A 16,263-nucleotide genomic window follows, 5' to 3' on the forward strand; every position below is an offset into this window, starting at 1 on the left:
TAATAAATAATATTTATTTATAAAAAACTTGTTTTTAAGATACTACCCCCTGAAACATATATATAAAATAAAAAAAAAAGTCCTACATCCCATTTTTAACTACATTATTAATTGCTGTAAACAAATATTCTGAAGATAATCATAACCAATTTTAACCAATATTCTGCACTTTATTTTGAGCCTTTACTTTTTTAAGCAACCCCCTGGTTCAATTTAATATATATATATATATATATATATATATATATATATATATATATATATATATTTTTCTTTTAAATAATTATAGTTCAAGTATTTTTAAATCATCTCTAAAAATTTCATTGTCTAAAACATATTGTAAAAGATTTGTTCGACAATATAAGAAAATGTAGTTATTTTCAGAAATGTAGGTATGGTAACCTTAAACCGATGAGAAAACGAACTTGAGAATTCGAAGCATACTGATTCGACGCTTAAAGCCAATGAGCCACGGTAGCTATGCAATAGTAGTCATATCAATTTAATGCATTAGGTAAGTGTATAACGTGTAATGTAAAAGATTTAACGTAATGCATCTAGTTTAGTGGATTTGTTTTTGTTTCCTACTTATCTTTTTAATATATAATTATTTTTATTTTATTAAATTTAACCAATGAGAATTTGTATGATATTTTTATAGATTTGAATATATTTTTTAAAGAGTATCTAGTGTGATCTACGTACTGAATATGTATAATTATAAGTATCTTACTGAATATGTAAAGTACGAAAATTAGCATAGTGCATATATCCAGATGGAGTTTGTTTTGCTTATTATTTTTTTTACAATATAATGATATAGCAATAATAATATATTTACCAAAAGGCATGATGTAATAACGTTAAAAGTTTTTGTTTCGATTGAAAAATATTTTTACTATAAGTAGAACCTCTTTTGTCAAAACACTTTCGCAAAAATCAAAAGTTTTTTATTAATCAGTCATTTAGATGCTTCAAGAAGATCTAACGGTCTAATCAGAGAGCACCGTAGAAGATCATTTTACTAGGAAGTTTAAACCTCCTTCCTTACCAAGATCGCTTACCTGACCGAAGCTGGCATCGAACTTCGAATCTCTTGCTCAAGCCAGAACTCTAACAAATGCGCTTATAGCGTTTGCAAATAGCAAATGCTTTAATAGCTTTAATAGTAGAATATGAATGGTTACGTGGTTATCTATTTAAGTAAATAAATTATAAAGATTAAGAAACCATGATTTTTGGAATAATAATTATGAGAAACAAATCTGTTAAGTTGTAAATAACATATATTCAGTATAAGTTCTTCAATAAATTCATAAATGAGTAACTAAATCCGTATTTCTTGTGCACAATGAAGTCTTATTTATTTGAACTATAAAAGACACTTTAGAATTTGTGTTGTTATTTCTCTCATTCTGTTAATTGCCAAGTGGTTTAATCAGGTTTAAATAATGTATCTTTTTGGTTGCAGCAATAGCTAAAATAAGTTATTTTTTTTCTTATTATTTATTAACGTGAAATATCGGAACTAATATTTGTTCAAAAAATTTTTCAATTGAAGTTATACTTGCATTCTTTTAAATTATACCCAATTTCGTTATAAATAAATATATTTTATTTTTATAGAATATTAATTTGAAATGTGAAAAACTTTATGTAAGTACCATTAGAGTTGCAAAAGAAACTAATGTTTTTTTTGTGTTTTTTTTTGTTATGTTTTTTTTTTTTTTTTTTTTTTTTGAATTTTAGTTTTATCAAATTAAAAAAACTTATTACATGTTATTTTGAAATTTATTATAATGTTAACAGCTAATACAAAATTTTATAAAATTGTCTAAAAATAATTTAAATTATTTTTTAAACAACAAGTTACTGAACCAACCTTACTAAACATACAGAATTTTTAGTAACGTCGGTTCAGTGACTTCGTTCAATAACATTGTCCAGAATAAATTCTTGTCTTGACTTCAAGTCATAGGTTATCCTCCATCACATGCTTGATTTTTGAGATCTAGATTATGGGAATAAAAACTAATTTTAATACTTTGTCATTTGATAATCAAGGGCCGGATTTTTTTTTTTTTTTTTTGTTCTTTATTACAATATTTATTACAATTTAAATAAACAAAGCTTTGTTACAATAGTAAGAGTTAACAAGTCAAGATATCGTTAAGAAATAAATATTAAAAATAAATATAAAGAACGCGGATTACTCAAAGAAGACCATCAGGTCTTGTCACAGAGAAACCGCTAATTGCTTGTGGATAAAAAAACAAACAAAAAAATAAATAAAAAAGAATATACATTAAATATATACACATAAATTTAAAAATAGATTAGTATATTATCAGTTAAAAAAATGAGTTTTTTAAGATTTTATTTAAAAGAATCAAAATTACATTCTTGAGAAAAATCTTTAGAAGTATTTAGAACTATACTATTCCATAAAAACGGTCCGCGAAATGAAATAAAAAACTTATTTATTATACACCGGGGACTTACCCCGGTGGGGGCCCTATGCCATGTTGATGTGGAAGACATTCCTCCACAAGGGTGTTCTGCTGTGAATTACAGAAAAAAAAATTTCAAATCAAAATTTTTAGAATTTCTGTTTGAAATAACCGAGCACAGTTCTCCTTTTATAAATTTTTTTTGTTTGAATAAGATTTTTGTTCGAATAAGATTTTTGTTCAAATAAGATTTTTATTCGAATAAGATTTTTATTCGAACAAGATTTTGGTTCGAATAAGTTTTTTGTTCGAATAAGATTTTTGTTCTTGATAATAGTGTCTACAATAATCAAATCGTCAATATTGATTATTTGTTTGGTTTATTCATGATCAACAAATTTTACAAGTTGTTTACAAAGAGCGACACACCAGGCCACTCTGTGATGAAAATATAATTTTTAGATTTCAAATAAAGTCAAGGCACCAAAAGCAAAGAAAGTTTATATTTAAAATTGTTCAGGCTCTTTGAGTCTACCACATTTTGGGTAGAAGCATTCCATGGTTTGACAACACGGTTTCGTACAAGTTGTGCTTTTAGCTGTTTTACCTGTCCACGCGGTTGGAGACTGTACTATAAAGACTCGGTGTTTGGTTGATGCTGAGGGACTGCGAAGTTAAATTTGTCGATTTTGCTAATGATTTTGTATTGCTCAATAAGATCTCCTCTTTCTCGTTGTTCGGTTAGCTTTGTCAAGTTAATTCTTGATAATCTCTAATTATAAGTTGGGCAAAAAATTTGAGCTCAACAGGTCCACTCTATCCTTACCCACTAAGCACTTTTTTAGAAAAAAAAATCTCAACAACCATCAAAAACAGCCGATTTTGCTGGTCCAGGGGGAAAGTTAAATGAAAAAAATCTGAAATTTTTTTTTTGGGATGTTTATTTTTACCAATATATTTTAGCAAAAATAAATGGTATTGTAGTTTTTTTCAAAAAAAATTTTAGTTTGTATTTAGATTTGAAAAAATTACAATTTTTGGTAACGTACTTACCATATTTATGATACTGACAAAGGATTATAACTATATATCCAAAATATATACTTTTTACTTTTTTAGTTAGTTATGTAAATCTACAATAAAATTTAGTAATTTCTATATTTGACGAGACCCAGCTTTAGTAGCTAAAAGAACAATTGAACTGTTCCAATTGTTGTAATAGTAAATTATTTTACAATAATTATTTTAAGTTTGATTTTTTAGGTCAGTAAAAATTAAATAGATTAATCTAAATAAGTATGAAGAAGAAGAGTGTGGGCAGAAAATAGATTAATCTAAAAATGTATGAAGAAGAAGAGTGTGGGCAGAAAATAGATTTATCTAAATAAGTATGAAGAAGAAGAGTGTGGGCAGAAAATAGATTAATCTAAATAAGTATGAAGAAGAAGAGTGTGGGCAGAAAATAAGAAGTAAAAGAACACTAAGGTCTAAAAAAATTTAAATAAGTTTGGCAGGGTTTGAGCCACATAAAAATCTATTAAATTAAATATACATTTCTTTTAAAATACTAAGGTGTTTGTAAAATAATAACACCAACTTGAAAAAAATATGATTGATATCTAGTATATTTTTACATCAAACTAAAGAATTTATACTAAATATATGCTATTTACATTTTAATGGACTTGCTTTTCATGATTATTATTCAAACATCATGGTTGCTTATTCTTTATAACTTAATTGCTTGTATACATAACCACGCAATCGTTCAGTTTCTACAGTTGTTAATCTTATACCGAAGTCTTTTTTTAATGTTATGATATAGTTATTTCTAATAAGATCTTCAAGCAAATCTCCGTCAACTTGATTTTCAACAGCAAAAACTCCCAGGCGATTTAACTTTATTTTTTTCATAACTTTTTTAACGTCGTTTACTGACCAATTTTTTACAGGCTCATCTTCAAAGTTTTCACAGCAGTTTAACATGTTTGCTCTCCACCCGTGTATGTATTTGTGTAACTTTCGTGCTTCAAAGTGTGATAAACCGATTTCTAAAAGCGCATTTTCAGATAAATTGATTAGCAGTCTACCATTGATCATCTCCTGCCTAAACTTTTTAACAAATTTACTGAGTTGTAATTCATGTAACCTTTTTTCTATATCTTTAATCGAGCATGCCTTTATTTCCTCTAAACTTTCTATCTCTTTTTTTTGACTAACACTTGAAAATCGTCTTGGTTTAACGGAAGAATAATCTACACTACAATACGCATTGTAGGTTGGATAATTTGCTTCAAGTAGTTTTGAAGTGTTTACATTTTCATCTGAACTCGTATCTCTTAAATTTGTATCACTTTTTGAATGCTTTACTTGCAAATATTCTTTTATTTCATCACCTTTAGATTTTGCTAGATCATTTTCATATGCATTTGATTTATGACACTGTCCCTCGAAATTTTTATCGTTGCATGTGAAGTCAGCCAGCACTTGTTCAAAAATTTCATTTGCATCAGGTGAATCAATGCCAGAATCATCATTAGAGTTTTTTTGTTGTATTGGTTGTTCTCTCAGTTTGTATTTATAGCTTTTTGCATTATTTTTGCCATCTGACAGTTCAAAAATATTTTTAAATGGTGAAATTTCTTCGATTTTATAGAATGAGTTATTGGGTAAACAATTAGTTAAGCAATGGTTTGCTATTAAAGGCGAAAAGAGAGATGTTGGACGACTAACATTTTTTACTTTGTTTTCCACTTTCTCTTCTAAACCGTTTAAATTACTATTGTTTTTTGCCCTTTTCTCAGTATCTTCCTTATTATTATTCTTTGCTCCTTTCTCGGTATCTTTGGCTTTTTTAACCTCATTTCTAAATGAAATGTCCACAATAATTTGTCCATAAAATATAGGAGAATAAATGTCATGAAAAACAGAAAGCATAACTGCCTTTATTCTGGAAATATATGTAGCTGAATCATAATTTCCAAACTCAACAATTTCCAATGGTAATGGTTTCTCGGAAAGAAAAACCTTGATACCTGAATCAAGTAGAAAAGTTTGATAAAGAAGTTTATTATGATTTCTGAAAAGCTTGCTTACTATTAAGATAGAGTCGTGCGCGTAGACACCACTTATAACAACGGTCCCAGTAGGAATTTGATAATCAAAACAATTTTTAAACCTTATTACTGTTCCATTTTCAATATTGTTTGATAAAAGCTCTATAAATCTCATGTTTTTTTTACAATGAACAAATACAAAGTGGTCTTTATTTAGCAATGAATCAAGAGATTGATAAATAGTTTGACCTCCGCAAGTTATCAAAACTATTTTTTCGAGATCTGAAAATGTTTCATGTTTACTTATTCTAAAAAATTCTATGCTTTTAGTTGTTTTACACAGAATGTAACTTATTTTTGGAATGATTTCTTGGATTTCTTTTAAACTAGTTGGATAAAATTCATCGACAATGTCAACGTGAAGATCGGTTAACATTTCTGTGTTTAATCGAAATGTTTTTCCGTGCCAGTCCGTTCCAAATATGAGCATTACGTTTTTTCGTTGCAAAACTGTAAATTCAAACCCAGCTTCAAACACAATATTTTCACTTAATAAACATGTTTGACTTGTTGTTACTAAAATTGGTAAAATATTTGTTTCCAGAACGCCTGAAAGCGAAAGTTCATCTCCTTTCATTTCGGCTACTTTTTTTATCTCAGTGATTTGTTTTGTCACTTTTTACCTTGATATAAATGAATAATAAATTTAATAACAAGTAACTAAATTCAATATAATTTTTATAACAACAAAAATTATTAAAAAAAAATAAATTATAAACTTACGCTATGTATTAAAATTATTTTTTATAACGTCGCAGGTAAAAATATAGACAAGTATGCTAAAAATCGATAAAAAATAATTACTAAGAATATCGTATTAACGATGAAAACCATGTTCAAGATAATCTGCGTTTCAGCTCTGAATGCATTAAATGCATTCAGAGCAGATTATCTTTTAAAAGACAAATTTTGTTTCTAATATACGCGCAAAACTTTTATTGAATTTGCTAAAATAAAAAAATATTCTGAAAACCAATTGAGATACCTGAGTAAACTTTTATTTTTATAAATATTAAAAATTTTATTCTTTTATATGTATAAGATTTTCAATATTCAAAATAATAAAATATTTTGAATATTGAAATTAATGATTACCCTTTTGGTAATCAATATTTTTTAATGAGATCAAAGTCCAATAAAACTAGATACATGACCTTTTTAAGGATTTGTTTCAGAGGCGCTGTCAGCATTTTTTGGTCTTTTAGATAGCAAACTTCCAGACATGGAGCAAACTCCAAACATTTATATGTTTATACTTATGTCAAATAAAGATGCTTTGCAAAAAATTGTGGTGATTGGAGCTTGGGAACAAAAAAGCCCCAAAATTTTGTCCTTCCCTGCCCCAACCGTGAGAGCAATAAGTTGATGAAACATTTTTTGTACTATTTTCAACTAGACTTATATTCATCGATAAATTTTAAATTTTATATTAAAATATTTTAGCGTTCAAAAATTATGATCATATAAATTTTAAACCTCCTTCAATATGAGGGGTTGCAAATTTGATATTGCCATAATTTTTGAACGCTGAAAGATTACGAAACTTAAAATATAATTGTTTGGAGTTTGCTCCATGTCTGGAAGTTAGCTTTCTCAAAGACCAAAAAATGCTGGCGGCGCCTCTGGTTTGTTTGACAAAGTAAGTAAGAAGTTTTTATTGATAACTTTTTATGGAATCAGGTGTTTTATTTAAAAATACGTTCTGGAAATTTTTAATCAAATTAAAACAGTTCCTTCATGAGCGGTTTTAGCTTTAAAGAGGTGTCCTAAAGCTTTTTCCGCAGACAATTACTGCGGCATTTCCAACATTGCATTGCAAATTCAGGACTCAATTAAATAACTTATAAAAAAATATAAAGAAAAGGAAAAAAGGCTTTTATATTTTAACATAAAATTATGAAAATTTAAGGTATGGTTATCTTGTAAGTAACCTTGTTTTCCACCTCCATCCCAGTGAAAAAGCGCACATGGGATACGTGTGGATTTTTCCCATATGTAACCCATGTGGGGATTATTATTTTGTCCCATGTGGGTTTCATATGGTAAATCCCACATGGGATATAGGTGGAAAATACTACATGTTATAGATCTTAAATGCCACATATTTTAATCCAGATGGTATAAAAGTAGTCAATACTAGACAAATGAAAGTCCGAATGCTTCTATGATAATTTTTAAAATTCTTTTAATTTAAAAATTACTTAAATAGTAATTTAAATTTAATCATCGAAACTTTCAGAGAGACTTAACTTAATCTGGTATTTGCTACTTTATCCGATTTGGTATTCAAAATATATAGCATTTTTGATCTTTTACATGTGATGTTTTCCACCTATAACCTATGTGGGATTTACCTTAAACTATTATGACGAAATTTTATAAAATTAAAAAACGTGTTGCAAAATGAATTTATTTTAAAATAAATGCTATTAATCAATACATCCAAAATGAATATTAAAAATATTATTTTTTCTTTTGCGATTTACACGCCGTTTTTTGTCGATTGAATTAATTAAAACGCTTCGGCTTGCATAATACCAAGGTTTTTAGTATCTTCTAACTTTTTTCAAACATTTTCTAAAAAAAAAATATAAATACAAATATATATAAATATAAATATATATATAGAGAGAGACAGAGAAAGAGACAGCCAGGTTGAAGTCATTAATAACTACAACATTTCACAAATAATTATTTCCTAATTTATTACTTACAATGACTAACGTATTATGGGTAGTTGAACACATATTATGCGTAATGAGCTTGAACCATGAGGAGAATCCTGAAAAAAAGTGATCAATTAGGATAAGTAGTTAAACAAAAAAACAAAAACAAAAATGTAAAAACCTACTTTACAATGATGTAGACGTTGGGTGCAATAGCCACTGGATGCAAAAGTATCTTTACATTTTCGTCACACACACGGCCTTCTATATTAACAGGCCTCGACATCGCGTAAAATGCCGTAAAAACTGAAGGCCGATTAAACTTTCACTTTTACTTATATTGATATATTTTTATATTAGGTAGGGTGTAATGGCAGTCTATGTTTTCTAATAATAATCTCTAGTAAAGACGAAAGTATAAAAAGAAAACCAAAAAATTGTTAAAAGATAATCATATTTTTCGTATTTCAAATTTCATTAAGAATATTTATATAATATTAAATAGTATCAATAACAAGCAGAACCATAACAAAGTATATCTTTATATTAGAAAGATAACTGTATATTTAATTTTTTTTTGCTAAAAATGGTAACAATAAAAATCACCAACAATAAAAAACACCAACAAAAGTTGATTCAAGCAAAAAAAAAGTTTTATCAATATATCTCAACAGGTTAAATATTTACAAATCCAAACATATTGAGAGACATAAAGGCTAATGAGAAAATAAAAAACATAACAAGTAAATAGCATAATAAATTACAAAACTAATTTTCACATAAATTATGATAGCTTTAGTATTTTCGTTTTAGATTCTTTGCTACTGCTGGGAGTGGTAATTAGTGAGTAATTCTTTAGCAGAATATTAGAATATACTCTGCATTGTTTTTTTGTGATTTTAAATTTATATTTAGCAGTAATGAACTGAAACTGAGTAACACAAAATGTTCTGAATAAAGAGTCAGTAGCACCTTGAAAAAAAAAAGCAAAATATTGACCATTGGACAAGAGTATCAGAAGGAATTTCAAGTCCGCCTCTGTTTAGGCTATACAGATAACTTCCATATTTATAATAATAATTGGTAGAATCATCATAAATTTTTATTTCGCTTTTTTGCACATAGCCAGCTATGTAAACTATAGCTTCTAATGTAGATTTATTAACTGAGCTTTCAAGATCATGAATATTATTTAGAAGTTCTTTTTCATCAGTAGAAAAATCTCTAAAACATATGTCACAAGTATGACCATTGATACCATCAACAGGAATGTCAAGTTGTAATATCAATTTAGTATGTTGAATATTAATTTTTTCAATTACAGATTTAGCGTTTATAAAGTTAGTACCTCCAGATCCCTGTCGAAGCTTAGAAAAAGCATTTTCAAGTGGATCTGTTAAAAACCAACCTAATAAGACATACTTTGCTCCATTACTCAACCAAATTTCTACGAGATCAATAAAGTCATAACATGAATGCGCTATTGCATTGCTAGTATCTAGCGTAAGCTGTTTTACACGCTTACCTGTAGGTTAAATTTGACAGTTCAGCAATATCTCGTAGCAGTTGTAACTGTTGATCACCAACTGAGTGGATTTCTCCGCACAATTCATTTCTAAACCGAATGCCAGCACCAGGTGCTTTGACATTAACAACATTTGAAAAAAAATTATTTTTTCAATAAATACAGCAGTACCTTCAAATGCTTTATTTTCAATCTCTGGATGCGTTCTTAATGCAGCTACTGTTTCTTTGCAAAAAATAGACAAACAAAACTTTACATTTTGTCTCTGGATTGGTTTTGGATAAACTGATTTAGCTGTAAGTTTAGGAAGTTTAAAAAGGCTATTGCACTCAGTTTTATATAGTTTCTAAATCACTCCACTTAGCCAAAGCCAGTTCTTTATTGTTCAAAAATTGAAGTTTGCCAGTCTTTTCTGTCAACCAATTGTTTCGTATAGATTTTAAGAGATGCACATAATCATACAATAAATATGATGTTGTTAACCATGGTTTACTATCAACTGTTTTAAACATTCCAAAAAATCTTTGATTTACATGGTTACCATCAGAAATTATTACCAGTGTCTTATTTTCAATATTATTTATCGTATCAACAATTTGTTGACATTGAGCAAACTGAAATTCAGAGGAAAGATTTGCGACAGGTTAAGTTCTAGATATAAATTCTGGACCTCTAAAAAGACATTTAATCATAAATGATAAAATTGTTTTAGCTAACTTTTCAGGGTAGTTTACTGCTTGACCAAATAAAGCACCTCTTGGGTAAAGTAATGAAGCTTTGACATAGACCTCATCAATTAGTAGTATGGAAGTTCTTTTCAATGGATTTAAATTCATAAAAATACTATTTATAAATCTTAGGTCCTCCATTGAGCTTATTTTTGAAGTCAATCGCATTAAGTCCTTATACTTGGCAACTTGTAGTCAATACACAAACAATCATATAAACTTCGTCGCATAGCAAAATACTCATATGCTTTACATATAATATCTGGAGTATATAAAACTTCACCAACATTAACTTTTCTCATAGCATTAAGGTGTTCGAATAGAATATTTGACTGAAGCGAACTTTCTTTATTTTTAAAAAATCTAACTGCTTCAAATAAAGCTGATTTTGTTTTTATTAACTTAATTTGTTTACAGCTAAAGATGAAATATTACAAGTTGTGCCATTATGGTTAGCTACAAATGAATAATCATTAAAAATTACTAAAATAAATAATGGAACACCAAGTTTGTACATTTTTAATTGTATGTGTAAACTTTTTTTATTAACCAGGAAAACAATAACATCGTTATTACCACTTAACAAAGATTGAATATCGTCAAATATAAGTTCATCCTCTTTTAGAAAATCATTTAACTCATCTGGTAAAATGCTTCAAAAACCGCTTGAAGTTACAGTTTTTCTAACATTACTTGCTGGTGTGGCTAAACAACTAAGCGGAATATTTTTAAAAACAGATGGTGGATTTAAAGGTCGTTGCTTCCCATATTTGCTTTCAAAAGGTGCTTCATTTGGCCAATGCAGTCGACATACTGCTGTATAGTCTGTAACAATAAAACCAGTTCTTTGGATAGCTTCACTACATCTTTTTCTCTCCTCTAGATTCTTCGGGAATATATAAATTTAGGTACGTGGACTGATTTTTTTAAATTGAGCATATACTAAAATGTTATATATCCTTCGAAAGCCCTTCAATACAGTATTTTAATGGTGAAAAAATTATTAAAAACGAACAATTTTAAAAAAAGTTATGACGTTTTTAGTAGCAAATTTTTGATATATGTATTTATTGAAGAAACCGGTTCCAACATTTTTTTTTTTTCACTGAAATTGTTATAACTTTGTCAAATCTTATCCAAACGCCTATAACTTGGTATCAAAAGTTAGATGTAAGAGTAGGTTACAAGTTTACATAACTCTATAGATAAAAGGGGTGTCTAGAGGGCCAGAGGGGGTACCGGAACACCATAGTAACCTTAAAAAAATACAAGTTTTTCACACGAAAGAGTGTTTTTCTGATAAAATATGTTATCTTTATACATAAAAAGTTAATCTAATTTGCTTCCATTTCATTTCCAAATATTAGTGGTCTATTATAGATTGAAGGGTGGGTGTCTTTGTTACGTTTTAACACCCTCGTAGCGAAATGTTAATTTCTTATAAATATTATAACCTTAAAAACATTGATTATATTTTGTGTTAAAAAGTTTAAACTACATTTTCTTATTTTACAACATACACAAGTGGTGTATAAATTGACATTAGAGGTGGGACATGTGCCACGCCCAACGCACCCCCCCCCCCCCACTCGCCCAGTCTTATCCAACAACAACAAAAAAAAAATTTAAGATATTTGAAAAAAGGTTTTAAATTGAGTTTATTGAGATTATTTTACTAGGAGAGGGGCGTGTGCCACACCCAATGAACCCCCCCCCCCCTACCTTTTTCAAACTTGAAAAAAATGTCAATAAAAATTGAAAAAAAAATTTTAATTGTGTTAATTTGAAAAGGGAGAAATAACTTCACAAATCTTACACATTACAAGATGCAAGCTGGAGTATCCACCCTAAAATGCCTCTAAAAAGTATATATAAAGACTTAATATATTATAGTTTCAATTCAATTTGTCTAAGCAAAGAAATAATATATAATAATTTATTAGAAATTAATAACATTATAAATAATGTAAAAAAATGTACTAAATTATATAAACCAAAAAAATTTCAAACAATTTTAAAATCTTATACCTTCTATAAACAAGTAACGGTTACAAGAAACTAGTATTTCAACATCAATAATGCAAATATAATTTTTAGGAACTTTAAACATAAGGTAAACTAATTTAAAATCAAATAACTATTAACAAAGTCAAACAAACAGTTTAAATAAACTAAAACAAGAATAGTAAATAAGTATGCAAAATACTCTTCACATTTATCAACATTTGAAATATTCTATATTCTATAATCATTAACATATACAAACTGATACAAACTTACCAGTGATAGGCTGTGTAGATTTGACTAAAATTAACAAAAAAATTTTACACAAAATAATTTGAAATTGTCAACTGTAAGTTACAAATTTAACAATTGTCAAAGCTGTTCTGCTTTAAAATGTAATATAACACAATTAAATATGAAACAACTTTATATAAAACAATTTAATATAAAATTTAATATAAGCAATTAATTGTGAAAGTGATAGACTGAATAATATTAACATTTAATAATATTAATAATTAATATGAACAACGTATTAATCAATGATAGCTTAAAAAATGTTAACGAGAGTAAAAATTTCGTTCTACTGCACTTTTAGGGATAACACAATACTAATGCATTAAATAGTGTATATAAATAGAAACATAAATTCATTAATCTTTCAGAAACTTTTCTAAATCATAAATTTACCAGCAGAAGGTTGTGCACATGGAACTAAAGATAAAAAAAGTTTTTATAAAAATTTGCAACTGATAAGAAAGGAGTGTACATGTTTGCAAATAGTTTTTTAAACTTACTAGTCATAGTAGTCGCTGAATATGTAACTAATGATTTCAAAGTTGTAATTAAAAATAAATACTTTAATTGCCAAGATATGCATAGACATATTGAAAAGTAAAAATTTGTAAACATACCACTTATAGCAGATGTAGAAAGAACTAAGGTTAAAAAATATTTAATAAAATATTTATATTTCAGTCGTCAAAAATATATACACATATTAAAAAGTAATAATTGGCAAACTTACCATTCGTTGAAGACAAAGATGCAACTAAAATTCAAAATTTGTAACAAAAAATAAATATTGCTAATAACGACTTTAAAATTAGTAATCTCTAAAATCTATTCACAGATTAAAAAGTTTTAGCAAATTTTATAATCATTAACATATACGAACTGATACAAACTTACCAGTGATAGGCTGTGTAGATTCGACTAAAAGTAACAAAAAAAAATTGTACGCAAAATAATTTGAAATTATCAACAGTAAGTTACAAATGTAACAATCTTCAAAGCTGTTCTGCTTAAAGTGCAACATCTATATTAACAAATTGAAAATAAAATATAACTATTAAAATATAAAGATAATATATTTATAAGCAACAAGATAACATTAGGAATAGTTATAAACTTATGTAAACAATAAGCACAGATAAAGATAGTATACAATAAGTAAAAAACATTACCTTAAGTTTTTTAAGTGTTTCTATATTAGGAAGATATTATAAATGTTTATTAACATTTACTTATTGTATACTATTTTCTCTCTGTGATTATGTAAATGCTTTTTTCATGAATAAACCCCAAATTTATGCGATTTATACTTATGAAATCTTAAAAAATCTACAAATACCAGGTAGGATCTAAACAAGAAATAAATATTAGACATGCTTGTATAATGATTTAAACACTAATCCACAAATAAAGAAGTATATAATCCAAATATAATAAAAGACAATAATAATGATATCTTTTGTTATATTTTAAAAACACTAGGAAGTTTTTTGTTAAGATTAAACTAATGAAGTATGAAATATATTTATTTATATGTGATATCTTAATAAAATTGTCTACTGATACTAACAGTTAACAATCAATTCAATAGTTTAATAGTTTAAAAATAATAATATTATAAACCACATATAAATAAGTATATTACATACTTCATTAGTTTAATCTTAACAAAAAAACTTCTTAGTGTTTTTAAAATACTAAATGTTAGTGTTTTAAAATATTAAAACTGTTGCTATTGAATACCAACAGTTTTAATCTAAAACATTATTCTTTTTTTATGTTCCATAAAAAAACTTTTAACATTAATCATTATTTTTTGGATTTGAAAATATTTGTTAATACTATTATCATGAATAAAAAAATTAAAATTACTATCTGTTAATGCATCTAAAACAGTTTTATTAAGCTTGTTCTGATTCAATTAAATCTAATAATATAAATCAAAATAATTCAAAATAAGATTTTTATTTGAATTGCTCCCTTATCCGGATTTCGGCCCACCCGGATTTCGCTTACCAAAAAAACAACAACAACAGAAAAACCGAAATAAGGTACCTAAAGTCCAACACCAGTTTGACTAATTGCTTATAATTATTTTTCGTTGAAATTTGGCATGTTCATAGAAAAAACATGAACCAAACTATTTTAACAATAAAAAAAGTGGACTCTATAATTCTTCGACTACAAATCCACGTGACAACATCAACCAAATTTTCATGCAAAATTCTCAGCAAAATACTCCATATAAAAGTATGGTAGCGATACATAATAGTGATATAAAAATTTTTTCTTCTTTTCAAAAGTTGTCAAGGTTTATATATGTTTCTAAAAAAACCACCTCAAAAAACCGTTTGCCTAAGGCTACCTGAAAAAAGTGGTACACTTGGTATAACACTAATTAAACTAATTGCTTATAATTATTTTTCGCTGAAATTTGGCATGTGCATAGAAAATGCATTAAATAAACTATTTTGATAATAAAAAAAGCGGACTCTACATTTCTTCGACCACAAATTCATAAGAGAACATCAACCTAATATTCAGGAGCAAAATATCCCATAAAATGTTTAGTAACCATGCATAAAAGTCTTTAAAAAATCAAGATTAGCTTTTCTTCTTTCCAAAAAGTATCTATGTGTATATATGTTTCTAAAAAGAAACTCCACAAAACTACGTCTGTCTCACGCTGCTTAAAAAATAGTTAAAAAAACGAGAACCAAAATTTTAGCATAAAAATCGGTTCCGTAAATCGCGATTTCCACGTACCTATATAAATTTATATTTTTGTTGTAGTTGAGTATTGACATTTTTGTTGTTGTTGTAATTGATATTGTAGTTGTAGTTGTATAAATTGATATTTTTGTTGTAGTTGAGTTAGTTCGACTTGCAAAGAGATACACAGCATTTTAAAGGCATTTTAATTATTAAAAAAACTTATCGTTAGTTTGACAATATTATTACCTTACAATGTAACACCTTGAACCTTACAACGTTAACGTCTTGAAGTTGCGCTATCTAATTTAAAAACCAATCAAATTTTAAAGATTTATTAAAAAAGCACGAACACAAACTTTCATCTAATGTTAAAAGATAAAAATGTTAACACATTATTCGGAAATGGCCTTCAGTTTAACAACTTTGTTACGCAATGTCAAGGCCTGTTATTATAGAAGGCCGTGGTCACACATAATATAATATTCTGAAACTAATAAACAAACATCTAAATTTCTATAAGTAAATTTATTCTTTGATCTTTGCCTTCATATCCTATCTTATTTTCATATAATCTATTATGGTATTATTTATATAACATATCACAACAATATTATTAAATATGTGATGTTCAAATATCATATGAACATTCTCTAACATATTCATATGATATTTGAATATAGTTCTTGAGTATATTATCTGCTAACAATTGACTGATGCAAGTTCAAATGTTGTCAAAAACCAAGCATGCATGCATGGGACACTGCA

General features: G+C 27.2%; 1 protein-coding gene and 2 long non-coding RNA genes across 3 annotated transcripts; all 3 read right to left on the reverse strand.

Annotated features, from left to right (window-relative positions):
• Nucleotides 1-3,992: 3,992 nt before the first annotated feature.
• On the reverse strand, nt 3,993-6,470 carry LOC105845947 (uncharacterized). Its single transcript, XM_065793859.1, has 2 exons — nt 6,290-6,470; nt 3,993-6,189 (listed from the first exon to the last, which is right to left on the reverse strand). Exon 2 carries the CDS (start codon nt 6,141-6,143, stop codon nt 4,173-4,175), a length of 1,971 nt encoding a protein of 656 aa, XP_065649931.1. The 5' UTR covers nt 6,144-6,189; nt 6,290-6,470; the 3' UTR covers nt 3,993-4,172.
• A 1,490-nt stretch (nt 6,471-7,960) lies between these two features.
• Nucleotides 7,961-12,438, reverse strand: LOC136078312 (uncharacterized). Its single transcript, XR_010637707.1, has 2 exons — nt 8,281-12,438; nt 7,961-8,143 (listed from the first exon to the last, which is right to left on the reverse strand). It is a non-coding gene; the product is annotated as an uncharacterized LOC136078312 (long non-coding RNA).
• Nucleotides 12,439-12,480: 42 nt separating this feature from the next.
• LOC136078313 (uncharacterized) lies at nt 12,481-13,809 on the reverse strand. Its single transcript, XR_010637708.1, has 4 exons — nt 13,681-13,809; nt 13,517-13,540; nt 13,180-13,427; nt 12,481-12,789 (listed from the first exon to the last, which is right to left on the reverse strand). It is a non-coding gene; the product is annotated as an uncharacterized LOC136078313 (long non-coding RNA).
• Between the last annotated feature and the right edge of the window lie 2,454 nt (nt 13,810-16,263).

Source organism: Hydra vulgaris, chromosome 03 (genome assembly GCF_038396675.1).
Source record: "Hydra vulgaris chromosome 03, alternate assembly HydraT2T_AEP".
NCBI classification, from domain to species: domain Eukaryota; kingdom Metazoa; phylum Cnidaria; class Hydrozoa; order Anthoathecata; family Hydridae; genus Hydra; species Hydra vulgaris.

What these genes read in the sequence shown, in the direction of transcription:
- LOC105845947 (XM_065793859.1), bottom strand. Translation starts at nt 6,143, where the DNA reads ATGAAAGGAGATGAACTTTCGCTTTCAGGCGTTCTGGAAACAAATATT.